Below are 27,939 nucleotides of genomic sequence, written 5' to 3' on the forward strand. Positions count from 1 at the left end.
TACCCTGGGCTGCTGCAAGGCTCCATCTGCTCAGGGCAGGGCATCTCTTCATCCTTCGTCCTGGAGTCGGCAGAGAGGGTGATGGGGGCAGGACCTGCTCTAGCACAGCAGGAGGGAGGGCCAGTGTTGCCCTGTCCTCTCATGGGGCTTCCAACAGCCCCCGCAAAGCCAAGCTGACTTTTGCTTTGTTCCAACTACAAGTGAGGAAGCCAGGCTATTGGAAGACGGAGGCCTTCCATCCCTTTACCTTCTGAGAGGTGTCGAGGCGGGGGCTGCAGGAGTCCCTCCCTGGGGTAGACCCCCGGGGCTGGAGTGGGGAACTGGAAGGGCAGGTGCTAGAAGGGGAGAGGCTACTTCTTGACCCTCTGCAGGGAGAGTACAGAAGTCCTCAAGCCAAAAGAAGGCTGCACGCTGAAGAACACAGCCTTCATTTCAAGCTCTGCCCCTGACCCAGAAGGCCACCAAACCCCTCAGGGTTTGGTTTCTGCCACATCCCCCCGATGTCCTCCCCACTCCCCAGCCATTAAGCATCACTCGGGTCTTTGAATTGATACAAAGTTTACTAGGTCATACAACATGGCTCACAAAAGCGATGGGAAATTCCAATGAGCGTACTGTTTCTTGATTGGTTCGTTTTACCCAAACGGAGACAAGACACTTTCCCGCAGGACTGCCCACCTCCCCTCCCCAAGACAGACAGAATGCAAGACTGTCACAATGTGGCTATGACCAGTTCCACAGACACACAGTTCAGTGGCATTGACACGCCCTGATGGGACACCAGACAGCAATGGGCGTGGGGCCGGGAGGAAGCGGCGGCTGAGGCACCCGTGGGAGGAGGAGTCCCGGCAGTGTCTGCTGGTGATAATACATTGCACACGGGGGACACATCCCCAAGGACGGGCTGCGGAGGCCCATAAGGCCTGTCAGATGGTGTGACTTTTCATCTTGGGCCAATAAATAACTGTTGGACGAATGCATAAGTTAGAAACGGACGCCACTAAACTTCACATGTGGGGAACGTACGACCAGGCTGAAGTCAAATCATGCAAAGTGGCAGGGCAGGTGAGGAGGGATCTGGAGGTCAGGGAGATTACCAACAGCACACACTCTATTTTGTACCCTACGTTATGCGCCAGTAGTTGGCTTCTGTTTTCCTCCCCGCGGTGGTGCTGGCGGGCTCTGGCGCCGGCGTCTCCCAGCACAGCTCGCTGGGCAGAACAGGGGGTCGCTGCTTGAAGAGAGAAGTGCTGGAAGGACAGCAGGCTGGGGGTCCAGGACTCTTAGCTGCTCGTTTCTTGCCGGAGCCGAACGCCCACTGCCGTGATGAGGGCGGCTCCCTTGCCGCTACCGTCTTCGGATAAGAGGAAGGACACGTTACACTTTGGTGACAGTTCCTTCACGGTTTGGTGCATGATTCTGGAGAAGCTAAAAAGGACAAAAATAGAGAAGGGTAGGTAGAGGAATATGAGGAGAGACGCCAGACCCACCTGAAGACGCTGAAGCACCCTAACAATAAGGAGGGAAGCGAGATGGGAGGGGCTGCTTGGAAGCAGCTGCAGCTTATTGAGAATGGCTGGGAGAAAATGGGTTTACAGCCAGTCCTGTTACAATTTGCAGCAGGGAGGCACAACGGAGAATCCAAAACAAGCTGCTCTGTACACCTTCTGAGGGCTATGGCATGAGTAACACACCCAGACGGCTCCCATCCTCAAAGCCTGAGGCTCTGAGGGGACCGAAAACCAAGAAGGGGTGCTGGGACCTGGGTGTGGACCACTGAGGCGGGCCAAGCTGGTCCAGCACTGGGTCAGCTCAGCAGGCTGCATGGAAACGAACATCACCCACCCCCAGCTGCAGCCCTCTGAGACCCCAGCCCAGCACCTGAAGCTAAGAGGGGGAGCCCCCCACCCCCGTGAACTATAATCTCTAAATGAGAGGTGACTCTGGGTTCTTGCATTTTGTGCTGAAAATGAGATAGCGCCAGGCTGAGGATGCTCAGGGCAGTGGGGGTCCTAGAGGTAATACTGACTCCCCTTTGTTAGGTACCTACTAGGTGTCCCACACTTTATATATGTAATGTCCGGCCTGCCGGTGGTCATTTTCCCATGAAGAAGAGGAGACCTGGCAGAGATGAAGCCACTGAACACAGCTCCTAAATGGTGGTACCAACATTAAAACCAAGCGTGTCCATGTGCGGCTCCAAAGCCTAGCTCTAAACCACAGTGACAACGAGGACAGCTATGAAGGTAGAGAGACAGAGGTCGGCGTGGAGCCGAGCAGATGCTTTCATCCCAAGCCACAGCCATGACGTAGGCAGGCAATGCCTGCACTGAGTTGGGTGAGGTTGCTTTTAAGTAGAGTGAATGGCCCAGTTTACTGGGGACAGTCCAGTGTGATTATTAGTAGCACTCTCTTGACTGGCAAAAGTACCTCCGTTTCGACAATAATATGGTCTCTCTATTCGTAAGAGCCAAGCTTTGGGATGTGTGGTAGATCAAAGAGCAGACGGGCTCACTTCTCCTCCTCCAGCATGGGGTGTTGGACACCTGACCAAAATGTCAGGGAGGTCATATCCCACCCGCCTCCCTGCTACAAAGCCCGGGGCCAAAACCGCTGCCTTCCAAGGCTCTTGACAAACTGATTTAGCAGGTGGACAAGACAGTGGGCCCTCTTCCCCTTTCCTTCACTCCCTCTTCCCGCTTACCAAACACAACCTCCGGGCCAGGCTGATGGGTAAGTCCACGCCCACCCTTACCTCCTTTCCTGCTCCCCACCTGGATAAGAGAGGCCCAGGGGGAGGGGAAAGCAGGAAATGCCAGGCCACAGCTGTGAGCTGGCCAAGTGAAGCCGCTCCTCCACCTCCCCAGGGATCCCAGGTAAACTTCAGAGCAGCTCATTTCCTCGTCCCAGACAAGCCCCACCCTGGCCGCACAGCCTGCAGGTTGGCTGTGTCCTGGCGAGGAATTTTCCTGGTGGGAATCACATCCTGATGTTTCATAGCCATAAAGGGGCCTTGCCTGCCCAGGAAGCTCCGCCCATCCCCACCGGAAGCCCCACTCACTGCGGATGAAGCTTGTAGAGCGTCCCGTCCACGCCCACAGTCACGTTGAGGTGGTCCAGGCCCCTGTTCTCGCGGATCTTATCCACCACGGCAGCCATGCCCGCGCCGCACAGCTGCGCGGCCCTCTTGGACACTACCCCGCACACGGTCTTCACGAGGATGCTGTCGTCGCACGTGCTGTTCAGGCCAAGCTGCTGGAGGATGGCCCGGACCTGCAGCAGCGCTAATCGGTCGCTGTGGGGGACAAAAGCCAGGAGGCTGGATGAAGCAGGACCCACGAGAGCAGCACAGAAGCCGCCGACTCCAAAGGAGCCGGCCCCAAATCACTGCACTCATCCACGAAAAGGGGCATGGGGTTTTCTCTCCCCTTCAAAATAACATTTATTTGTCTATTTTTTTTAATGATCCCCAAAGTATTACATGTTAAGTTGTAGAAAAACTAGCAAATCTAGAAAAATAAAAAATTGGAAAATTAAAACTATCTACAATCCCAACACTGGGGAAAATACTATTAACGTTTAAATATATTTCCTTCCAATCTATTTTTCTTGGATATCATTAAACAATGTCATTGTTCTGATATGTGAATAGGCTTGTTCTTTATTTATTTATTTTAAAATTTTTGTTTTATATTGCAGTGTAGTTGATTAACAATGCTGCGGGCTTGTCCTTTATATATGGTTTTCTTTCTTGCTTTCTTCCATGCTTCATACATCTGAGCAAGTTCCCACCTCCTTATCTGAGACCAAGATTGGTAAAAGCTGCCATAGTATTCTATTCTGGGGATGACCATAATTTATTTAGCCAGTTTAGAGAAATTTAAGTTGTTTGCAATTTTCTGCTAACATAAAGTAACACTCTGATGACATTCCTCTTTACAAGTCTTTGTGTGCAAGTTAGATTTTTCCCTTAGGATAACATTTCTCGGTCAAAGGTTTTTTGTTTGTTTTTTAATCAGTCATCAATTTTATACACATCAGTGTATACATGTCAATCCCAATCGCCCAGTTCAGTGCACCACCATCCCCACCCCACCGCGGTTTTCCCCCCTTGGGTCCATACGTTTGTTCTCTACATCTGTGTCTCAACTTCTGCCCTGCAAACCGGTTCATCTGTACCATTTTTCTAGGTTCCACATACATGCGTTAATATACGATATTTGTTTTTCTCTTTCTGACTTACTTCACTCTGTATGACAGTCTCTAGATCCATCCACGTCTCAACAAATGACTTTTGTTCCTTTTTATGGCTGAGTAATAGTCCATTGTATATATGTACCACAACTTCTTTATCCATTTGTCTGTCCATGGGCATTTATCGGTCAAAGGTTTTTGATACATATTGCCAAGTGCCTTTCTGAAAGTTGTATCAATTTACTGTCTCTAACAGAGTATTTGGCCTTACTTGTCCCCAGTGGAAAGGGGCTTCCCTGGTGGTGCAGTGGTTAAGAATCTGCCTGCCAATGCAGGCGACACAGGTTTGAGCCCTGGTCAGGGAATATCCCGCGAGCCACTACTGAGCCCACGTGCCACAACTACTGAAGCCCACACACCTAGATCCCGTGCTCCGCAACAAGAGAAGCCACTGCAACGAGAAGCCCACGCACCACAACGAAGAGTAGGCCCCGCTCGCCTCAACTAGAGAAAGCCCGTGCACAGCAACGAAGACCCAGCACAGCCAAAAATAAAAATAAAGTAAATAAATTTTTTTTAAAAATTAGAAACACTGGACAATTTGGTAAGAATGGCATCACACTGGTTTAATCTGTGCTCCTCTCTATTAGTGAGGATTACTGTTTTTGTTTTTGTTTACTGGCCATATGAACTACCTTATACCAAAACTCTTGTTCTCCTGAGATATTTGTCTCCTTCTCATTAAACTGAAAGAGTTGACAATGACTGATGATGAACACAACAGCAGTGGTAAGAGCAGTCAGCCTTTTTTGAGGACTTACTATGTGACACGTGCTTTACATACATCACCTCATTCCTCCTCCTAACAGCCAACTGATCCATGTATGATTATTCCCATTTTAAAGATGAGGAAATTGAGGCTCGGAGAGATCGAGTAACTCACCCAAAGCTCACAGCCAATGGGGTAGAGCAGGTCTCAAGACCAGACCTGCCAAAGCTCTTGCCCACCATGCCATGCTCTGCATCTTGCATATATAATGCAAATGTTTTCCTTAGTTTTCTGTTTGTCTTTTAAGCTTGATGACTGATTTTGTTTTTAACTTATAGAAACTATGCAGCTAAATTTGGCAATTTTTTCTTTATGATCTCTCCCTTTGCTATCACACTTGAAAGGACCTTCCCCAGCACTTCACATCCACCAGGATAGCTATTATTAAAAGGAAAACAAAAACAGAAAAGAATAAGTGTTGGCGAAGATGTGGAGAAGTTGGAGCCCTTGTATATACTGCTGGTGGGATGTTAAAATGGTGCAGCCACTGTGGAAAACAGTATGGCAGTTCCTCCAAATAAATAAGTAAAATAATGATGTGATTCAGCAATTCCACTTTTGGGTATACATCCAAAAGAATTGAAAGCAGGGACTCGATCGTGTATTTGTACACTCATGTTCATAACAGCATTATTCACAACAGACAAAAGGTGGAAGCAACCCAAGTGTCCATGGATGGATGAATGGATAAACAAAATGTAGTGTATACATACAAGGAATTATTCAGCCTTAAAAAGCAAGGAAATTCTGACACGTGCTACAACATGGATACACCTTGAAGACATTATGCTAAGTGCAATAAGCCAGATGTGAAAGGACAAATGCTATATGATTCCACTTACATGAAGTCACTAGAGGAGTCAAATTCATAGACACAGAAGGTAGAAGGGTGGTTGCCAGGGGCTGGGGGGAGGGGGGAAATGGGGAGTTAGTGTTTAATGGGTACAAAATTTCAGTTCGGGATGATGAAAAAGTTCTGGAGATGGATGGTGGCGATGGCTGAACAACAATGTGAATGTACTTAATGCCACTGAACTGTCCACTTCCAAAATGGTAACAATGGTAAATTTAATGTTATATTTATCTACCACAATAAAAAAATGTTAACAGGAAATATTCACTGATATTTTCTTCTCATTCTTTTCTGGCTATTTTCCACACTTGGCTCTTGGGTGAACTTAGAATGAGGAGAGAAAGCAGTGGGGAACTTGGTTCCCTATCATGGTGCGCCCCCCTCCCTGCAGCTGTGAAATGCCATCACTCCACGTGCTCAAGTCCTCCAGGGTCAGTGCCGCAGGGCCGCTGTCTGCAGCTAGCACTTCACCGCGTGGGTTCTGGTGGGCAGTGAGTTTTACCTGAAGGTTACAGACCCAGGCCTGGGTGAAAGCGAGGAGCAGACCCGAGCCGAGCCCATATCAGTGCTGCTATCATGACCATTCTAAAATGAAGGTGGCTTTTGCACAAGCTCTTTTGCTGAGCACTTTTCCACCTCTTCTCACAGCTCACTGTGGAAGATGGCAAAGGCACAGATGAAATGTTCACTCTACATGAGAAAAACAGGAGGAAGACAGAAGCAGCTCGCTGTGGGGCACGGTGGGCAGTGAGCTATGCATCCTAGGCTGCCTTTCAGAGGAAAAGAGGGTGAGGCCAGACCAGGGGTGCTTGGCCCTTTTGGACTCAATGGTCCTTCAATACAAATATCTGTGATGCACCTTTCCTACCCTGAAATGTAACCTACTTACACACAGGATGATTTCAAACAAATCAATATAATGCCCTAACATACAGGATGAATAAAAGGAAATGATTTATAGTAAAATTATGGAACTTCAAAATGCAACTGCTCAGGGCCTACTACTCCAGAGGAAGAAGAAAACCCTCACAAATGGCCAAAATGTCCCCTATGTTGCCTACTGCCCCCATCACAGCCCCCTGGCCAGGTCCACCTCTAATAGGGAGGGCCCTGCCCACTCACCTCTCGATCTGAGAGAGATACTTGGTCTGAAAGATGCCCCGAGTCTTCAGCGGCTCAGAGATCTGCCCTCGGAAGAGGAATCCCCTCTTGGTGAAGTCAATCAAGATGTTGCGGACGATTTCACCCAGGTACATGCCGCTGATCATCTTCTCATACCTGAAACGAGAGGAGGGGACTGGGTGTCTCTCTGAAGCCTGCGGTCTCACGGTAACCCCGGGCGCCTCACTGTGCCTCACGGGCATCACCAACCCGTGCTCCCAGCCCTGTGCTCCCCAGCAGAGGCAGAGCGTGAGACCGGGAAGGACTGAGGAAGCCCCAACCCTCCCGGGATCAGACGCGAAAGTACCAGCAGGACCATCCTCTTCCTCACCTGACTCCCTGCCTTTGCCTGGCGAAACCCCACTCCAGCTCCCAGCTCTCAACTTGCCCAGCACTGCTCCAAGAGGTCTGTCCTCCCCCTGCCTATCTCAGCTCCCAAGCACCCTCCCTCCTTCACAGAACACACAGGTCCTCCACCCCTTGGCACCCCTGCAGCGAAAGCCTTGAGGCGACAGAGAATGTGTGTCTTGCTCAGCTTTGAGTCCCAGGGCCCAGCACAGCTCAGCGCTGCTCTCAGTCAGGTGCTCAATCAATACCTGTAGAACCAGCAAACGGCTTAAAGGAACACGACAACACAGGGAAAGTTCCCACTAGATTTTTGGAAGGTTTTGCCAAAACCCAGAGTGCTGGTCAAGTACCCACAGAGTGATAAAGCCACACAGGCTGGAGGACCCAGGCGGCCACCACACCCCTGAGGGTCACCTGTTCTTGGGGGCTTTTAATTCCTGTCCTCTCCATGCTCAGGAGCCTCAAGAACTGACAAGGGCTTTAAATGCTTCCATGCACACATCCCATCCCAGTGTCCCCAAGCTGGCACGACTCCACTGGAATCTGGATACTCCAGAAGACTTCGAGTGGTCCACAGGAAAAACACGAAATAGCACTACTATCATCAATTCCCATCTAGTCCTTTTCATTCCATCAAGGAGACATCTCCTTGGTGTTGATAAGTTTGATGTTGATATGGCTCTAACCCCTTCCAACCCCTACTGATCTCCCTTATAACAAAGGGGGTCTTCCTGTAGAGCTGTTGGTAGGCACAGTAGCTAGGATTGAAATAACGCTGTTCTTCACTATATCCATTTTTTGGTAATATTGGTTTTCCTCCCTCATTAAACGTAAGAATACAAGCTGATTTAAAGAAAAACATTAAGCATAGGTGGTATTTGGAAAAGACAAAAATCTTGAGGTTAGCTGGAGAATCACTTATGTTTGGGAGGTATTACCCCCAGCTCTTCATTCTGTTCCTGGGGGCACGGCTTGGACCACCTTGTCTTGGCTATGGCAGAGGATGGCCTGATCCCTGGGAGCTTGAGACAGGGGTCATTTGTCTCTATGCTGGGAAGGGTGGACACTGCCATCTCAGGGAGGGTCACTGACACCCGAGCTGCAAAGGTGCAAATAGCCACTAGGTGGTGCAGGAGGTCTGCCGTGGGAAAAGGAGGAATTAGCGGTGGCGGGCCTCTGCCTCACCCGTGACGGGGAGCCCCCCACTCCCACTGGCAACATCCTAATTTCCCTTGCCCCTTAACAACTGCAGGTCAAGTGTGTCCTACTAAACATGGCAAAAACCTGCCGACCAACAGATTTCTATTAGTCTGATGGGGAAGAAACATAGAGCAATGAGAAGGCCAGAATGTTCCAGGATAAACCTGGTCACTGAGAGGAGTGGTGTGGCCGCTGGTACCCTGTCCCCAGAGGCACCTGCACAGGACATCAACCCTGGGCCATCCTGTACCATGTGCTGCCGCCGCCCTCCACCCCTAAGTTCTCTGCTCTCCTTGGGCCAAAAGCCAAGGTCAGGAGTGAACCTGAGGGACCACAGTCTCCAGGCTTTGTGCAAACCCCACTCCTAGAAACTTCTTCCGTTGTAACAGGCAGAATGCCCTCCCATCCCGTCTCCTCCACCAGGTGGGATTACCTTTGCTTCCCGCCGTTTAGAGAATATTCATCCACCAGTTTGTCATAGATCGTTCTGATATCATCCAGACACCCGTTGTCCCCAAAGGCACCCCACTCCATGTTGATACACATTCGGCCCTCGTTTCCTTCTAGCGTCTCGACGTTTTTCATTTCTTCCATGTAGCAGGCATTGCTGCCCGTCCCTGAAATACACGAGGGGAGAATGAATGGCCACACCACCGTGCTTAGTGGGGAGGGGGGCTGCAGCTAGGCTTGGGGCCTGGGGCTCCACAGAGAGGGGCACGCTTTTGAGATGAACAAAGTAATAGCTTCACTTTCCCAATGTCTTCCAGGAAAATCTCAAAATATAAAGGCAAAGTCAGAGTTAACACTGCCCAGAGCATTTGATTAACTTACTTTATACTAAGATGTCAACACCGAGAGCCTCATGTGTTTACCTGCCCACGCAAGGCTATGTTTAATACAAGATGGTCAAACAAAGGGATGTATTTTCAATGGTGGAAGTTTAGGCAGCATTCAGACTGGAAGGATATTTCTGTTTCTCTTTTCTTCTCTCTCCACATATACGTACACACACACATACTGTATTTATACGTATATACACACATACATATAAAATATTACATGGAGCGGTTGTCTACTATCCCACCATGCATGTCCATTTATCTTTTCTTATCAAACTTGGCCGTGGACTCTGCCTGAATAAACTCTACTGTGTGTTCCAGAATGAGGCCCACCGTTAGTTCAGGGAAGGACAGTGTCCTTAGCATCTCAAGGGTGCCCTTCTAAAGCAAGGTTCCTCACCATTTTGGTATCACAGATCGCTTTGAAAGTCTGATGATTCTCCTGAGAAAAGGGACGTTTCCCTGAGTGCAGCCCTACACTGTATACACACAATCTGACAAACGGCTTCCAGGGGGTCAGGAGCCTCTGATCTCCATCCCTGACCTCCCCAGGGCAGGGCTAGTCAGACTGTGGCCCCCCAAGGACTAGGGCTGGACCACAAACTGTTTACTGTTCTCGACTAGGAGTAGTTAGGTACAGATGCTGAGAGGAAGCGTTCTGAAACTTTCACAGCAGATTTAATCTCCAGACATCCAAATTTGTGGTCACTGGCCTTGTCTCAGTGAATGGACGGGAAATTTAAAAACCATCAACTAACCAAGGAGTCCCTCACACAGATATTTTAACATACACCTGAATCCCCTGAGGAGCTGCTGAGATGGATCTTCTGATTCAGGAGGTCTGGGGTGAGGCCTAAGACCCTGCATTTCTAACATGCTCTCGGGTGATCCTGATGCTGCTGGCCAGGGATCACACTTGCAGCCGCAAGGCCCTCGAGCACCGTGGACCCACCCTGGGCGGGAGACAGAGGTCGATGGATTTTCAACATCCTTAAGGGACACAAGGACACCTCTACCAGCTAGACAAGTGGGCTCTGGCTGCTTTATGCCCTTTAAAGAAACTTAAGTAGAATTCACAGATGCTTCTGACTGTGTACCTGCAAGCAGACAGGGTAGGGAGTCCCCAGAGAAAGACAAACAGGCATGACTCTCTTGATATAAGAGAAGCCATTTTGGCCTAAGCCGTTTTGTGGTCTAAGCCTGGCCGCAAGGCTTGCTCTTGAACAGGTCTCAGTAATAATGATTTTAAGGGAACAAAAGGACAAACTGTTATCAGGCATGAGAAGTAACAAGAGCAAAGATAATAAATCAGTTGTAAAGACTCCTAGTTCTGTTTCAGTGGTAAAGATTAGCCTGAAGCACTTTCCTGAGCTGTTTTGCAGAATTTAAACCCCCGCTGGGCACTCAACCACCAGATCAAGTGGAACCTACGGGATGGTGATGTTGACCTTTTCTGACCCTCGTGACTTAAATCGACTGAAGCCTGGACTCTGTCAACCTTTGCCCCAATTCTATACTGAATTCTCCTCTGCCTAAGCCCCTTCGTGAATATGCACGTACCCTTAGCTTAAAACTTCCCCAATTTTTCTGTTGGAGGAGACATTGCTTTGGGAAAGATCCCTAGTGTTCTCTTTACTTGCTGCAAGTAATAAAGCCTTCCTTCTGATCTTTGGTTTGGTTGTGTCTTTTGGCTCGACACCCACCAAGAAGCCAACCCAGTTTTCGGGTAACGTAACTGGATTATTTTTGTTTTCTCGGCTCCCTTTCACCCAAAGTGTAAAACTGAGAGAAGAGGAGCCCCAGAAATGGAAGGGGTGCAAAGAAAGCCAAAACATGTAAATTATACTTCTTGCTCATGGGCGTTCTGAGCAGAGATCAACTGATGACAGAAGGAAAGAGTGACTTTGAAGGCAGCAGGAGAACCCCCTACCTCGACCCCCCCCACCTCCGTCCCCCGGCATTTGCGGGCCTGACCTCTGGGCAGGAAGGTGAGGTCAGGCCGGAAGCAGAGAAAGTGCTGTGTCACTCTAGCTTTGCATTTCACACCTAAGCCCATTCATAAGCAGAAGGTAGGGAGGGGCCGGGTGGAGAAAGAAAGCTTTGCAAAAGAAAGGAAGAAGCAAAGAGCCCCAAAGCCAGGCCCCAAACAACATTTACCCAGAGCTGCTCCCTAGCTTTTTAAATTTCCACAGGAGCCAAAAGTGGTTTAACAAATGAAAAGGTCTTCCTGGCACCAGGAAGGCAGCCTGCTGGGGCCTTCTCCCAATCTCCCAGGTCCACGCAGCAGGCTGCTTGCTGACTCTCTCCGTCCAGGGATGCTCTGCAGGTGTTAGCTAAGAAACCGGGCCTTTTCCCAGCATCCCTGGCACTAGAAGCAGGATCAGTTAGGCAAATGTTTTTCTTGTAGCCTAAATCAAGAAGCTTCCGGAATTTTGTGCTCTCAAGGCCCAGACCCCTACTGTGCTTGGATTATAAGGGAACAACCTGCAAAGCCAGATAATCCCTCTGCCTGTAACCGAGCAGGACCCTATGGGGCCTTCCCGGGACAGACCCCTCTCCCATATCCTCTACTTTAGGTCCTCTTTGAAGTACCTAGATAATAGTGTCTGATGCACATTTCCTAAGTTGTTTTACTGATGCTAAAACCCCCACCAAATGGAAGATATTAGCTACTTGATGACCTTGAGAACATAGCCCCAGGCCTGCTGGAGCCTAAGGACTGATAATGTTAACCCCTGTGACACCATCCAGTTACCTCACCATCAACCAATCAGAGAATTGTGCATGAGCTGATCACATACCCTGAGACGCCCCTCCCTCACCTGGCCTTTAAAAAGGCTGTGCAGAACTGTATGGAGGAGTTCAGGCTTTCTGAGCGTTGGCTGTCCTGGACTCCTTGTATGGCACCTCACAATAAACGCTGCCCTTTCGGTCCTGTGGTAATCTAACTCTTTGTCTATCCCCGCTCCCCCCACAAAATACCAAAAACATAACATAACACAAAAAATGCTGCACTTTTCCTTCACCACAACCCAGTGTCAGTAGATTGGCTTTACTGTGCACAGGTGAGCAGACCCAGATTTTGGTTCAGTAATATGCCTCCCACTTCAGCAGCTGGGACCACTGGTGCTGAAGGCCAAATGGTGCCCAGACTGCCCTCTGGCCCTTCTCCACAGTCGGGAGAGGAGGAGGCTCTGCTTTCTTCCCAGCCATAGGCCCCAGCCCTGCAACACCTGCCCGGGTCCCTCCCTACAAGCCCTGCTGACCAGGCCAGCTCCAAGCACGCCCACCCTGCCCACCGGGGCGTGTGAGCCACCTGGGGGCCGCACTCCTGGAGAGCTCCGTTCCTGACAATCTGCTCACAGTCAGCTGGAAGCCTCGTGGGCTGGGTGTTGGGAGGGGAAACCCCTGGAGAGCCCTGCAGCCTCGGGCCGTCATGAAACTCTGGAGGTGGTTAAGGGGACAGTGCTGACAGATATACTGTCTCACACCGAGGGCTGAGCTGTTGGCTCAGGGCCCCACAAAACAGGAAAACCCAGCCTACCCTGCCCCAGAAAAAGACCTTCCAGGACACCCACCTACGATGAGTCCAACCTCGCAGGTGGGCTCCTCATAAGCACAGGTCATCATGGTGCCCACCGTGTCATTGACCACAGCCACCACGTCCAGGTCAAATTCCTTTGGAAAGAAAGAGACACAGGTTTAGCTTTAGGGGAGGGACAGCGCTGCCCGCCTTGAGTTCTGCAGGGTCACTCTGCTGCACTGCAGTCAGAAAGCTGCTGGTGCATCATCTGAAATAGTTTCCTTACCAGCCTGTGAAAGGTAATGAAATGCTTCTTCACTAAACATCTACTATTAATGATGTATCTGAAGCTTGAGCTCTGAAGAAAGGAAGTATTCTACCCATTTCACAGATGGCAATGAGTCCTAGAGAGGCAGCCCAGGAGAATGGAGAAGAGACAAGGGACAATGTCCAAGTAGCTCTTTCTCTTGGCAGGTTAAAGTATTACAGCCTTTCAGAGGGCAAAATGGAAGTACCAAATCTATGTCTCAGAATCTGTTCTTTGGAGACAAACATGCAGGTACACAAAGGCACATACAAGGGTATTTATTGCGTGACTTATATGAGCCAGAAGGAGAAACAACCCAAATCTAGATCAAAAGGGGCATGTAAGGCCTGGTTCGGGCAAACTCTGGAATCCTGCACAGCCAAGAAAGTGAATGAGGTTGGCCTCTATGTAGCGATACGAAAGACTGCTGTTTTATAGTAAGTGAAAAAAGCCAGCTGTAATATAGTATACATGGTATGACTCCCATTTTTTAAATGTGTGTTGGTATATGCATGGAAAGTACATTGGAAGAACACTGAGATTAAGAGTTGTGAAATGGGCAAAAAGAGGGCATCAGGTTTCTTTTCAATGAAATATTAGCTGTCGTCTAGCACACTCTTCCAGGAACAATCGACCCCTCTTCCAACCCATTCATTTCAGCCTTCCTGACTGCCTGTGTATATTAATCTGCTCTTCTGAACTGGAGACACTTGAATGGACCTTTTTTTTTTTAACTTCTAACTGATTCCCTCATTAATTAATGAGTTAAATAAAAACTTCAGAATTTTTCATTTTATATTTTGTCAGTCAATGTCCTCCAGCCAAAGACCACCAGAAACATACCCACAGTGGACAAAGCTGCGCTTCCTGACTGGTTGGTTGCAACACGGGCAAACACATCCCATGGTGCGTGTCAGAAAGTGCTAGAAAGCACAGTTATAGGATCTGAGCCTGTGCTGGTGGTTTTAGGGAGGGTTCTAAGAAGTGGGGTTTTGCTCAGGACTGGATGCTGTCAGGAAGCAGGGCCATCTCTGAGCACGTGCCAAGTTCTGCCACGACGACGCAGCGCTTCCTGCTCATTTGATTCCATCGCGGTCGCAAGGGGGCTGTGATGACGGCTGTGCTCCGCGGCAGTGCCAGGCTGTGCCCCACGGTCGGGGCTGCTTTTCCCTTTTTTGAGCTGGAGGAGAGCCATGATTTTACATTCCTTAAACTATCCTTTAATAACACACAAAACTGTTCTGCTCTCTTTTATTGCCATCGGTTGGGGCAACCTTAATACCCTTGTCACAGGGTTCTGCATCGTTTGAATTCTTTACAGCAAGCAAGTACTTTTTTTTTGGCTGCCGAGTGGCATGTGGGATCTTAGTTCCCCAACCAGGGATCGAACCCATGCCCCCTGCAGTGGAAGTGCGGAGTCCTAACCACTGGACTGCCAGGGAATTCCTGAGCAAGTACAATTTTTATAACCTGAAAGAAACAGGAAAGATTTTTAAAAACATCCTTTTAATAGTTACCTCTCTCCTTTTTACCGCATCCCTCAGTAAGGTCGCTACATCCTGCCCCACGCAATCAGTTGCCTTAAAACCTTTCGTCCAGGTGATCAAGATTCCCTGCAATAGGAAGGGCAGTGGGAGAGTCCTGTGTCATTAATCCTTCTAGGCAGAATACAAAATCCCAACCCCTCCTTCCAGAGTAAACACCTGCTAAGAATTTACAGTGAGACGATGCTGGAACATCTGAGGCACAAACCAATAAAATACAAAGAGTCCTCCGCAGGCCTGCCCCTCTCACTGTCCTCACAGTGGTCTGGTTTGTAATCCCCACTTCACAGATGGAAAAACTGAGGCATAGAAAGTTAATGGTGCTGCCCGTGGTATAACCAACTAGTTCCTCTGAAGAACAGTTTGCCAAAAACATAAGTGGAGAAATGCAAATTTTTAGTAACACTGCTCCTACCTAAAGTAAACTTTAGGTTTGATTGGACTGTAGTGTATACACTTGCTAGGTGTGTACTCACTATGATGACGGTATAAGTGAACTGCTTTTAAAAATCACCAGACCTTTTAAAAACTGCAAAACCCAAGTTTATATGGATCCACCTGTTGAGATCCAAAAGAGTTATTAAGAGGGAAAAAGACCCGAGTCAGCACTGTGTCTGGATTAACTGGCTTCCAGAGGCAGGTGGCCCTGCCCAGCTTGCCAAGTGCTGCCAATCACGTGCCTCAAACCCTGGCCTAAGGCCCCGTGTGATGTGGTGCCAACACCAGGGCCTGCTCCCTGGCCATACCTCTACCTGCGGAACACAGAGGATGGGTCTCGCCCGCATGATTCTGCACAACCATTCCCTTCCACACAGAACATCCCCCCGGGCCTGCCAACACCCCTAAGCGTGGTGCCGGTGTTGCTGGAGTAGGCTGGGATGCTCCACTAGACTGGCGGCTTCCTGAGGGCAGGACCTGTGTGCCCAGCTCTTGGTCCTCAGCAGATGCTCAAGCCCTGACCTTGAGCCCTGGTTCATTCCATTTATTGAATAAACATTTATTAAGCATCTTCTCTGATAGCACACTGTGCTAGGGCCTGTGGGGAACACAGGTCCTCGGCTCAAGGAGCATACGACATCGCAGAAAAGAGAGACACCAAAGATCACTAAAAACTGTGTAAGAAGTGCTATAACCAGGCAACGTTCGAGGAAACAGGGAACACTCACGAGGGTGAGATTCTTTTTGCCTGGAGGACCAGAAGGCTTCCCAGAAGAGGTGAATGCTTTAAATGATAAAAGAAGAGTAGAGTCTTAAGATGTACTGGAGGGTGTGGCGTAAGGCCTGGGTCAACCCACTGTGACAGCTAAGCTGTCCCAGAATCGAGGGATGACACAGAGGCTGGAGGAGGCTTCAAGAGCTGACCCACACTGGCCAAGGGACAGTCAGCGCCGCCCGATGTCTGATGCCTGGAAAAAGGAGACTCACCGCATCCAAGCTCGTCTGCTTGCAGGGAAACGAAAACGTGAAGCCCAGAGGCATTCTGGGGCCCTTGATGCCCATGTAGTCCAGGAAGTCAGAGATGCAGGAAACGATGTGGTCAAACAGCTTTAGGAGAAAAGAAGGGCTTACTCATGTACCTTCTAGTTTCATACCTTCAGTGCATACATGCAAGTACACACACACACACACCCGCCCCCGACACATGCAGAGCAAGCCCCCCTCCCTAGTATCTTCCCAGCCCCTGAGCATCCTAAGCCCAGCATGGCTGAATGTACCTGATGCTTTCGGGCCACACAGACACAACTGCACAGCGGCATGTATCACATGCAGGTTCTGGGGCCCAACGATGCCACTGGCCAGGTCTGTGACGCACATATGCCATGGTGGTGTAAAAGCAAAACTGTCTCACCTCTTCCCCAGTGCCCTGCATGATTTCCGTGGGAATGGCGTAGATCTTGTTGTGCATTTCCACTGTTCTCTTTTTCCCACTGCGAATTTTCACCAGCAAGACGCGGAAATTCGTTCCTCCAAGATCCAGGGCCAAGAAATCACCGTGCTCTGTTGTGGTCAAGAACATAAAGAAGGTCAAGAAGAGTTAGTATTACCTCCTGGCAGCCAGTAACCCCAAGACTTCAGACTTTCAAGGGAGGAAGCCGCATATTAAATATAGGGGAGAAGCTGTTAAGCCTTCCCTCAGCACACAGCCCAGGCTCAGAGAGGGTGGGCACCAACTCATGACCACCGCAGCCTCTGAGCCACACTAGAAGGACAAAAGGCCCCATGGATGAACCATCTGTCACAGTAAACAAATAAATTTTACCAGGCTATTAAAAAGCCTGGCAACAATGACCTGATCTTAGTGAACCTCATATAAAAATTAATAATATATGTCAATGTGTAGAGTGTTTGCAAAAATGGCCACAGTCACTCCTCCCTGTATGCAGGCTTCTTTGCAAAGTGACTTTGCAGTTCTTCCCGTCAAAAGATGGAATCTATTTCCGCCTCCCCTTGGATCTGGCCTGGCCTTATAACTTGCTTTGGCCAACAGAGTGTGGCAGAAGCAGAGCTGAGCCAGCCCCAGCCTAGGCCTCCAAGAGGCTTTGAGGTCTCCCTCTCCCTGGTGGACCCTGCTGTTACCATGTGAACAAGCCCGGCGGCCCGCTGGAGGATGAGACACGTGGCCAGGCACTCCTACACCCCAGCTGACAGACAAATGCTGGACGTGTAAGGGAGAGTCCCCCAGGGACTGCAGACGCATGAATGAAAGATCAGCCAAGCCTGGCCCAGGTGAGCAACGATAAGTTGCCGACCCAGGGACCCCTGAGCAACAATAAGTGGTTGCTGTTTAAAGCCACTAAGTTTCAGGGTGGTTTATAATGCAAGAGTAAGTAGCTTACACATAGGACATACTCATATCACAAACAGTCATCAGCAACCCCCCCCCAGTGCTCAGCTCCAACAGGACCAGCAAGGTCAGCAGTACGGGGTTGGACGCTGAGCTCCAATCTGCCCGGGTGTAACAATCCCCAGGCCTCTGTGTGCCTCTCCACCAGGACCTAGGAAGGGGGCAGTGAGTGTTTATTCTTCTTCTGCCTTCCTGTGTTTATCAGAGGCCCTACAGCAATCTCAGTGCTTCGGGATCTGCCCAGCTCTGTTCTCTTAATAACACTTTTTAATTCTGAACAGGGCTGTGGTTTTAGAGACAGCGTCTGCCTGGGAGGCTGGACCAGGGGAAATCGACTGCCTAGAGTCACACACACGGCAAGTCGGTGGTAAAAATGGAAGAGAGAGGTTTGAGTGAGTTTCTAGCTCTTGCCAAAATCATGCCACCCCAGTGTAAAGCATTCCCTGGAGAAGCCAACCACCCTGCAGCCCCACCGTGACTCGGCCACTGGTATGAGAAGCAGGAGGGGCATGTCAGCCCCCAACAGAGGTCCTCACCTGTCCCATCAGGAGTGCTCCGGACGAAGGAAGGCAGCATCTTGACGACGGCCTTGTCGTGCGTCTGCTTGCCCAGCCCCAATTCCATCTCAGCCCGCATCCTCCTTTTCACCTCCAGCAGCATATCCTTGGTGAGACTGAAGTGGGCCAGGGTCTCCTCTATCTGCCGGTGCTGCTCAGCCAGGCGGTAGGCCACCGCGGTCACCATGGCAGCCCCCTTGCCGCTGCCACTCTCCGAGAGGAGGAAACGCACATCGCAGTCGGGCACCAAGCGCCTCAGGGTCTTGTGGAAACGCCGGGAATACCTGGGGTGGGGAGGCCACAAGAGCCGACTGAGCCGGACTGTAGGGACCTCTAGGACCCCTTTCTCTCTTCTTGCACACCTTAATTCCATTTTCTACACTTGCTTTCCGCATTACTCCAGTCACACAACACATCCACTGTAGAAAAGTTACCAAATGCAGACAGGTAAAAAGGGAAAACTGAAATCACCCACAGTGACACATAAAAAGAGAGGGCTCTCATTATTACATGAATATCGAGGGACTTCCCTGGTGGTCCAGTGGTTAGGACTCTGCACTTCCACTGCAGGGGACCACAGGTTTGATCCGTGGTGAGGGAACTAAGATCCCACATGCCACGAGGCCAAAACAAACAAACAAAAAAGAATATCAAATACAGAAAATTCAGGGTCCAAAAAAATGTTGTCCACCATAACAAGGAGATAATACAGCACAGTGGTCAAGAAAGAGCCCAGTGTTTAAAAGTCAGACCAGGAGACAGGGTGAGTGCCCCCACTTCCATACCAGGGGACCTTGTCCCGTTACTTAGCCTTGGAGTCACTGTGGATGACAGCATCTGGCTGACAGTGATGTGGTGGGAACTCAGTGAGTTCATCAAATCTTCGATGAATAACTGGCGCTGAGCAAGGGCTCAATCAAGCAAGAATTGCTCTTGTTTTCCATTTTCACTTGGCCCTTTCCCCCAGCCCCCAAGACCAGGGATATTTTTTAGTGGTTAGAAGAGGACTTTAGGACAGGACTCAGTGAGACACAGAACTTTCTCCAGGTCTGTGGTCTGTTGTAAGTACAGAAGGCTGCCTGCCATGCGAAACTGGGAAACCGGAACCTCAAAATGTTAACAGCGGTCAACTCCAGGGGATGGGATTAACAATGACTTCTATTCTCTTTGTAATTTTTTGAACTATCTGAAGTTTCTACACCAAAAATGTTATTCCTGAAATAATCAGTATTGAATCAAAGTTATTTTTTAAAATGTGATGTTGCAGATGACAGAGTTCTAGAGATGACTGGTGGTGATGCCTGCACAACAGTGTGAATGTACTAAAATGTACTGAACTGTACACTCAAAAAATGGCTAAGATGGTAAATTTTATATTATGTGTATTTTACCGCAAGTAGAAAATTATTTTAATGTGATGTAAATCCCTAAGCTGTCTTGTCCAAAAATTAGCCAAGAAATTTAAAAAACAAAAAAGAGAAAAAAAAAAGATGCCTAATTGCATTATCAAGAATTTTACAAGAACTCTAAGAATATAAAGAAATAAAATTATGAACCTGGCAGATAATAGCAGCTAACTAGCTCAAACCCTATCCCCTCAGCAACACTGAACTATTTCAGTTTAAGTCGATCTTTATTTAACTGTTACTAGAACTGGGTATTAAGGCACAGTATCTGCAAGGCCACTTCACAGGCACATTATACATACAATGGGAGAAATATCTGAGATCCTGTACAAAAAAATCATGTCACAGGCAGTTATTGTTAAAACTCAGAACATAAAGACTTAGAATTCACCTTTAGCCTTTTTAAAAGATTCAGGCCATGTTCTTAGTGGCCACAGAAGGCTTTTGATGATAAGGCGTCCAATAGACAAGAAGGCAGCATCAATGGGGACCACTTAACAACTTAATCTCTCTCTGGCTCTCAGATGCAAAGCATCAACAAGTTGCCCATTTTTAAAAAGTACTATCTGAGGGTTTGAGGGGCTTTAGAAACTCATCGGAGTTTCTAAAATAGGAATGTGGGCACTACACCTATGACCCGAGCTACAGTGAGGATGAAGGTCCCTGATGAAACGCAGACAAGCAAGAGAATTCAAGATGCAGACATATTCCACCCAGTGCTCCTGGCAGCTATAGAAATCTCTAACAAGACTTACGAAATGAGGAGAGATGATAGTGCAGTGCAGAAGCAACACCAGCAGCAATCAGCTGAGGGCTGGATACTTCCCCAGGTGGGCAACTCTGACCTTTCTGCCCAGAACTACATATTGTCTTGTCTGCCAGAAACCTTCACTGGGTGCAAAAGTCTGCCCTCTGGAGAAAGTCCTTAGCCCAGGCGGGTATTGCGTGCCAATTATAGCAAAGGGCAGACTCACTGTGGGTGCGTCTTGTAAAGAGACCCGTCGACACCAACCGTGGTCCGCAGCCTGGGCGTGCCCTTGTTATCTCGAAGACGATTCAGGATGGCGCCCAGCGTCGCTGCCACTAGGTTGGCAGAGCGGAACGAGACAATGGTGCACACGTGCTGGACCGAAATACAGTCGTCATCAGATGGCTCCACTCCCAGGCGGGTCAGGATTTCTCTGGCATTGTGGAGGCCTTCCTTATTCCTGTGAGGTCAGAGGCCAATACTTGCGAGTTAAGGACCACAGCAGGCAGTGCAAAGCACTGAGGTTTGAAGGTTCTGGAGAGGTGAACTCACCGTTCACCACGTGTGTACGACATGGGATGAAGGCAGTCAAATGCCTGAGGAGAGCCTGAGAAAGGGTCTCCTCCGTAAGAAGTCAGGAGGCAGCAAGAGGAAAAACTATACTAGGCTGGGTTATGACATGTCAGACAAACGGAGAGAAGTGAACAAGCCAGACCACATGGGCCCTGAACAGGTGAAGAAATAGATGCTTCCACCCCAGGGCTCAGTGCCCAGGAGGCCTGGGGGAAATCTCCTGCTCTTTGGGTCTGTGAGTTGCCCCTGCATTCTTACACATTCTTGCTTGATGTCTTCCAGTCAAATTTTAATTTGCTGCATACATACATGCTTTGTATATCTTTTGCTGGATTCACTCCAGGGTATAGTTTTATTACTATTGTAGATGTGGTCTTTAAAAAAAAAAAGAAGATATACATATTCTTTACACACACACACACACACACACACACACATATTTTAAATGTACCATATTAAGATAAAATGTTAACAGTGGGGAAAACTGGGTGAGGGATATGTACTATCTTTGCAATTTTTAAGTCTAAAAATATTCTAAAATAGAAGATTTTAAAATATATACATATTTTAATTACTGTCAATATATAGAAATATAATTAATTTTTGTATCTTATCTTCAGATATCTTCCTAACCTCTCCTGTTATTCTAATCACTTGTCTAGATATTTTTGGTGTTCCATACAAACAAATACCATCTGCAAATAATGACAGTTTTACTTCCTCTTTTTTTGATTCTTATGCCTTTAATTTCTTTTTCTTTCCTAAAAAACATTTGGCTAAGGCTCCAGGACAGTGCTGAATAGAAACAGGTGATACTGTCTTGCTCCTGATTTCAAAGAGAATGCTTCCAACATCTGCACTGGTAAGATGTTTTTAATAGGTTTTTTTGAGATAGACTTTATTACAATATAGATGACTTCTTGAGCTAGTTCAAGTGGGTTTTGTTTCTTGGTAACCTAAGAGCCAACACCAGAAACAGGCCCAGAGGAAGGCAGGCATTTCCTGACTTTGTCAATGATTCTGAAGACAAACCATGAGCCTCTTGCTCCCCCCCCCCCCAATAGTTGATCGGGTGACTTGAGAAGAGAGACGACTGGAAACTCAGTACTGTGCCTCCCTATTGACTGTAGCTCTGTACCAACTGCTCCTAAAGGAGAGATCCTAGGACAAATGCCAGGACTTGGATGGGAAATAAGAGTAAGTTCAGATAAACCCCTCTCCACTTACATTAGCATCTTCTCCCAGGAGCCAGAGCTATGAGGCCACTGGCTCTGAATTTCTAGGACCACAGCAGGGGCGGTGGGATGACCGCCTCGTGTGGAAATGAAAGGGCATTTCTGGCACCAAGCTAGCCCTATCCTTAAACAGGTGGCCTTGCACGGCTACGTGGGGTCTCCTGAACCAGGAACAGAACCTGGTGGCGCACGGAACTGGCCACAGGACAGGAGCCCTTCAGACGTGGAGCCGCCTGACTAAACCAAACTGCCTGGCATCAAGTTCACCCAAGGCCTGCAAATAATAGTCGAGGCAGGGAAGTCTGGGTTTCTTATGTTGAGGCCAAAAGGTAGCAGCCGGGTGGCTGGCTGGACTCTGTCCTTCTATGTCTATCTGTCCTGTCTCATCTGTTAACCAATGTTTCTCAAACTTGTGCCAGGGAACACCTGTGGCAGTGAACAAGTGAGAGAATGTAGGGGCCGAGCCAGAGTCGGGAGGGAGGAGGCAGAGGGTGTTTCAGGCACAAGGGAGTTTTGGGAAATGACCAGCTAACCGAGGTGAACTGGGGTTTCTTTAATATGCTAATGAATACTGTACTTCTCTAAGTATTTTCAAATCCTATTGGTCACAGAACCCTTTTTTCAGGGAACACCTAATGATCTTGAGGTCACTGGGTTTCCCTGGAACTTTGTCTGGAGAAGGTCCTGATATCCCAAGGGGGAATTAACCGGGTCCGGGCTCAGTCAGCTCCTGTTCACCACCAGGATTCTAATCAGGGGTGTGTGTGTGGGGGGGGTGGGTGGGGGTGGGTGTGTGTGGGTGTGTGTGTGGTGCGGAGTGAAGGAGAAGAGGCTACTTTCATAACTAAACCATCCACAAAGCATTTGCCACTAACTAGATGGCTCTTTAATGCCACCAGGTGCCCACAGGGAAAGCAGCCCAGGATGGGTGAGCTAAGAGAGAGGGGAGACTGGCCCAGAAAGCCCTGACACTCTTGAGAAGCCCAGCAAACCAGGACTTAAGTGGTAACAAGGGACCTGTCATTCTTCTCTGCCCCACACCCCCAGAAAGCCTTGAGGGGAGGCACCTACTTTTCAATGGCTGACACGTCACTGGTGTTAAACTTCCCTCTGGTGAGCAGCTCCGGGGTGATCCGCCCTTCAAATAAGAGGCCCTCCTTGGCCATCTTGACCAGGATCAATCGGACCAGCTCGCCCATGTACATGCCACTGACCATCTTCTCAAACCTGCAGGAGAAAAGCGCCCAGGCACTTGTCAGTCTTTCTTACGTACCCACCAGTGGGGCAGCTCTTAAAGGGTGCGAGAGACACAAAAGGAGAGGAAGGCATGGCCCAACCCCTCACAAACTCACATTCTCACTGGCAGGCAAGACCACACACTTGTGTGATCAAACAGCGAGCACACAGCGGGGGAACAGGGGTCATCCGGACCCCACACCCACCCCCAGGGTAGGAAACAGGAGGAGAGCACCAAGGGGCAGGGGCAGGCAGGGAAGGCTGCCTGGAGGCAGGGGAAACATAAGGATTTAGATTGGGGTTGACGAGAAGGCCCCCAGACAGAAATGAGCAGAATATGATCATCTCTTGCAAAACTTTATGCCTTACTTTTTATTTCATTTTATTTATTTTTATTTATTTATTTATTTATTTATTTATATTTTTTGGCCATTCCACACGGCTTGCAGGATCTTAGTTCCCCGGCCAGGGATCGAACCTGGGCCCCAGCAGTGTAAGCGCAGAGTCCTAACCACTGGACCACCAGGGAATTCCCAATGCTGTACTTTTTAAAGGGCTTTCATCTTCATCACCCTATCAGGGAGCTCGCCAATTCCTGTGGGAAGGTGGCCAGGAAGTATTCTCTCCATTTCCCAGCTCAGAAAGGGAAAATGTCTTCCCCGAGGAAAGATGACAGGGCTGAAATGCAGCCTTTCCCCATGGGACCTCTGTCACTGGTCACCTCCCTGGCATCCATGATCTTCTCCAGCCAAAAGGACCAGGAACGTGCTTTGGGGAACTCACTCCTTCCCCAGTGACCGGCCCCTACACTCCAGGAGAGGGCTCCAAGCAGCTTAAAACCAGTCGGCTCATCTTACTGCTCCGGCCACATTCAGCCACAGGCCAGTCACAGCGGATCCGCTCTCCTGCCTCCCCTGGGAGGTGTGGTGGGAGGTGTGGGCTCTGTGGCTGCAACAGCATTTTGAGCCCAACACTGCAGGGGAGAGGCCGCCAGGGACTGGGGCTCGACGACATATCTGAGCCAGATCCAGGTCCCGAATCCTGGCTGACCAAGGGCCAGGAGGAAGCCCTGAGCAGGACAGATCAGAGGCAGGTCCACATCCGGGCAGCCAGCCTCTCCTCTGAGGGAGCCCAGCTGGCACACCCAGAGCTGGCTGTGACACAGCAAAACGATCTGTGCTGTTCAGAGCCAGGCCCAGGAGCCAGGGGTGCTGCTGGGACCTGAGCACGCGGCCCTCCCTAGCCCCAAAACAAGGTGCCGAGAAACACTAGTTCTCATTGTTCTGCTGTGGACAGGACCAGACAGGACCTCCCCAGCCACAGCTGTGTTGAGGACCCCTGGCAGGAGAGCACCTTCCTGAGTCCTGGCCACCCTGCCCAGCTGCTGCCCCGAACACCTGTGGGAGCGGCCTCTGTGCAGCCTAATCTGCAGACTCAGAGCAGACAGGAGCCAGACTGCCTGGGCTTAACCCCAGCCCTGACACTCACTGTGCTACTTACCTCTCTGGGCCTCAGTTTCTTTACCTGTTTAATGGGTCTCGTGGCAGGGCCTACCCTTAAGGTTGTTGTATGGAGGACAGGGATTGATATAGGTAAAGTGCTACGGTGCCCGATTAATGAGTGCTGTGGCCCTGGCTATGTGTCTCATACTTAACTAAGCACCTTATATGTATTAACTTATTTCATCCTCATTACAACCCTATGAGATCGACATTGTCATTATCCCCATTCCACAGATAAGAAAACTGAGGCATAGTAGGATGAATTGGGAGATTGGGATTGACATATATATATTAATATGTATAAAATAGATAACTAATAAGAACCTGCTGTATAAAAAAATAAATTAAATAAAAATTTTTAAAAAAGTATTCATAACATGTTTACAGAAAATTTTTAAAAAAAGAAAACTGAGGCATAACTTGCCCATCGTCACAGGGCTGATAAGTGGCAAATCCACATTTTTAATCCAGTTAAATCCAGCCCCAGGTTCTATGCTCTAATCACTGTGCTGTTCTGCCTCTCTCATGGACCGTATCATTAAATGTTACCTGTATTACTGTCATGCTAGCAGCCACTAGCCCCACCCCTAACCCAGCCTGTGCTTGTTCACCTCCACCTCACTTCCTCTAGGTGGTCTGCCCCCCTGTTGGGCAAGTATGACAATAGGAAGGTTCTTCCCCCTTCAGATGAACAAAACTCAGCCGCCTGCCTGGCACCACTCTACCCACTGCTTTTTGCTCTGCCATCTGGAGACACTCAGAATGATCTGCTCCCCTTTCTACACGATGGTGTCTTAGACGCATAGATACTGCCATCCCCCTTTCCAGATAAAGGAAGCCCGAGGCCAGGAGCCTGTCCTTTCTCAGTCCCCAGAGTCCCTGTCAGAGCAGCAGAACGAGGAAACAGCACTTCTCATGAGCCTCCAGTGAAACCAAGCAAGTCGTGATCTGCTTCTCAGCAGTCGGATGCCTACAACCACAGGCCGGTGGGCAGCACTGCGGTGTTGCAACCTCACTGCCTGCTGGTGGGCACAGGCCTGGGGGAGACTGGGAAGGGTTGGGGGGGTACCATATTCAGACAGGAGAGCAAGGACTTGCACGCCGATCAGGAGTTCCCTTGGCAGCCAGGGTCTGCTCCGACAGGCAGCGCAGGGACAGAGAAGGAGGGTGAGGTCTGTGGCCACCTAATGAGGATTAGAGCTGCTGAGATTCCATGGAGCAGGCAGAGCCACAGTAAGTAAGCAGGTGTTTGGGGGATGACTTGAAAAGAAGTGGAGTTACTCCACCACCATTCAGGCCAAAGAATTTTCCAGACCAAACCTTCCTGCTGTTACGATCACTGCTACTGCTGTTTTGTGGGGCGGTGTCTCCTTTGTTTTGAAAGATGTGAGAAGGAATCACAGGGAAATGGGATTCAAAATTCCAGACAAAACAGAGAAAAAGAGCCAGAGGCCCAAGAAGACAGGAAGAGGAGACAGGGAATTTAAAATGAAAGAAGGTAGGGCTGACACCTACAGTAGGAGACAGGTATGAGACCAAAACAACAAAGGCCCAGGACGGAGGGCGACAGGGAGGAAGGCCATGTCTGATCCCTTTTAGAGAGAGACCTTCTAGCTTGGGGGCTAGGGTGGGGTTCCTGAATACTCAGGGCCGTTCCCCCGCGGTCCTGAAGCAGCAATCACCAGTGAAGGCAGGAGCCACTGTGCCACTACCCCTCCTGTCAGCCGTGTATGGTCAGTACTCAGTAAATGCAAACTTCAGTCAAAACAGATGAGGGGGTGCGTAGTGGGCTGGAGCTCACCTGGACACAGAGCCTTTACAAAGAGCTAACACACCTATGTTTTCAACCCTGGTTAAAAACTGGAATCACTTTTAGGCTCCTGAAGACAGGCCTCAGCCCAGGCCAAATGAATCAGAATTGGGAGGGAAGGTCGGTAGGGCGGGAGGATGCCTGGGCGACAGTATGCTTTTTAAAGGGCTCTATGTAATTCTTCTTTATTATTTTATTTTATTTTTATTTTTTGGCCGCACCATGTGGCTTGTGGGATCTTAGTTCCGCGACCAGGGATTGAACCTGGGCCCTCAGCAGTGAAAGCACAGAATCCTAACCACTGGACCACCAGGGAATTCCCCTTTTTTAAAAAAATTATTTTTTTTTTTAAGGTAATTCTAATGAAAAACATTGCTCTAGGGGACTTCCCTAGCAGTCCAGTGGTTAGGACACCATGCTTCCACTGCCGGGGGTGGGGGGGGCGGTGGCGGGCGCAGGTTCAATCCCTGGTCGGGGAACTAAGATCCTGCATGCCATGTGCCGCGGCCTAAAAAAAAAAAAAGAAAGAAAAGAAAAACATTTCTCTAAAAGGTTAATAGAATGAAAGCTCCATGAAAACGCGTTGTATGTGTGTTTTGGTTTTTGTTCCTTTCAGTCTATTTTGTCACTTCCATATCCACAGTGCCTAGAGCAGAACCTTGAGGATAGTATGCCCTTGGTAAATATTTTTTTAATTAATGTCAAAGGCAGAGAAACAGATGTTGATATAGATTATTTGTTTGGGGGTTACCTTCCTATTTGAGCAGTGGTGCCATTGATCAAGATGGCTCAGGATAAACTATTTATGTAACAATAACTTGGTAATAGTTTGTCAATGCTTACCAGATACCAGGTATTGCTAAATGCTTTACATTCCTTAGATTATATGATCCCCAAACATCCATATGATATAATTGTATTATTTCTATTCATTTTAAAGATAAATGAACTGAGGCTTAAAGGGGCTAATTAATACATCAGATGCCAAAATTAAATGTATGATAGAAACAGAATCTGAACTTACAGAGACTTACGTAGACTTTATTACATAGACCAGGACCTAAGATATACTTGGGTTACAAAATAAATAAAGAAAATTATCATAAGAAGTAGAAAGCCTAAATACATAAAGAAGCATGTACTATAAGTTTTTAAAATGTTAAAAAATTAAAATAAAAAAATCTATTCCTGAAAAAAAAAGAAAGAAAAACATTCCTCTAGACCATCCT

The 27,939-nt window shown here is 48.7% G+C and overlaps 1 protein-coding gene and 2 long non-coding RNA genes across 4 annotated transcripts in view; 2 read left to right on the forward strand and 1 right to left on the reverse strand.

Moving 5' to 3' along the window:
- Window positions 1-541: 541 nt before the first annotated feature.
- HK1 (hexokinase 1) overlaps window positions 542-27,939 on the reverse strand; it is a 69,594-nt gene continuing 42,196 nt past the window's right edge. Inside the window, exons 8-18 of one of the 2 annotated variants that reach the window (XM_082424438.1) lie at window positions 23,234-23,389; window positions 20,581-20,814; window positions 18,180-18,484; window positions 16,648-16,796; window positions 16,224-16,343; window positions 14,772-14,867; window positions 13,003-13,102; window positions 9,019-9,202; window positions 6,999-7,154; window positions 3,062-3,295; window positions 542-1,428 (exon numbers count right to left, since the gene is read on the reverse strand). In XM_082424438.1, coding sequence (XP_082280564.1) covers window positions 1,284-1,428; window positions 3,062-3,295; window positions 6,999-7,154; window positions 9,019-9,202; window positions 13,003-13,102; window positions 14,772-14,867; window positions 16,224-16,343; window positions 16,648-16,796; window positions 18,180-18,484; window positions 20,581-20,814; window positions 23,234-23,389 — 1,879 coding nt within the window. In that variant the 3' untranslated portion in view covers window positions 542-1,283. The remainder of the gene's footprint in view (window positions 1,429-3,061; window positions 3,296-6,998; window positions 7,155-9,018; window positions 9,203-13,002; window positions 13,103-14,771; window positions 14,868-16,223; window positions 16,344-16,647; window positions 16,797-18,179; window positions 18,485-20,580; window positions 20,815-23,233; window positions 23,390-27,939) is intronic. The other variant, XM_082424439.1, reaches the window with a different exon arrangement.
- Window positions 3,302-27,939, forward strand: part of LOC309642742 — a 335,590-nt gene continuing 310,952 nt past the window's right edge. The window contains exon 1 of the long non-coding RNA XR_014253357.1: window positions 3,302-4,002. This is a non-coding gene — a long non-coding RNA (uncharacterized lncRNA). The remainder of the gene's footprint in view (window positions 4,003-27,939) is intronic.
- On the forward strand, window positions 23,808-27,918 carry LOC309642738. The gene is made up of 2 exons (XR_014253354.1): window positions 23,808-24,887; window positions 26,598-27,918. It is a non-coding gene; the product is annotated as an uncharacterized lncRNA (long non-coding RNA).

The sequence above is a fragment of the Balaenoptera physalus genome (genome assembly GCF_965194825.1).
Source record: "Balaenoptera physalus genome assembly, chromosome: 14".
Classification (NCBI taxonomy): Eukaryota; Metazoa; Chordata; class Mammalia; order Artiodactyla; family Balaenopteridae; genus Balaenoptera; species Balaenoptera physalus.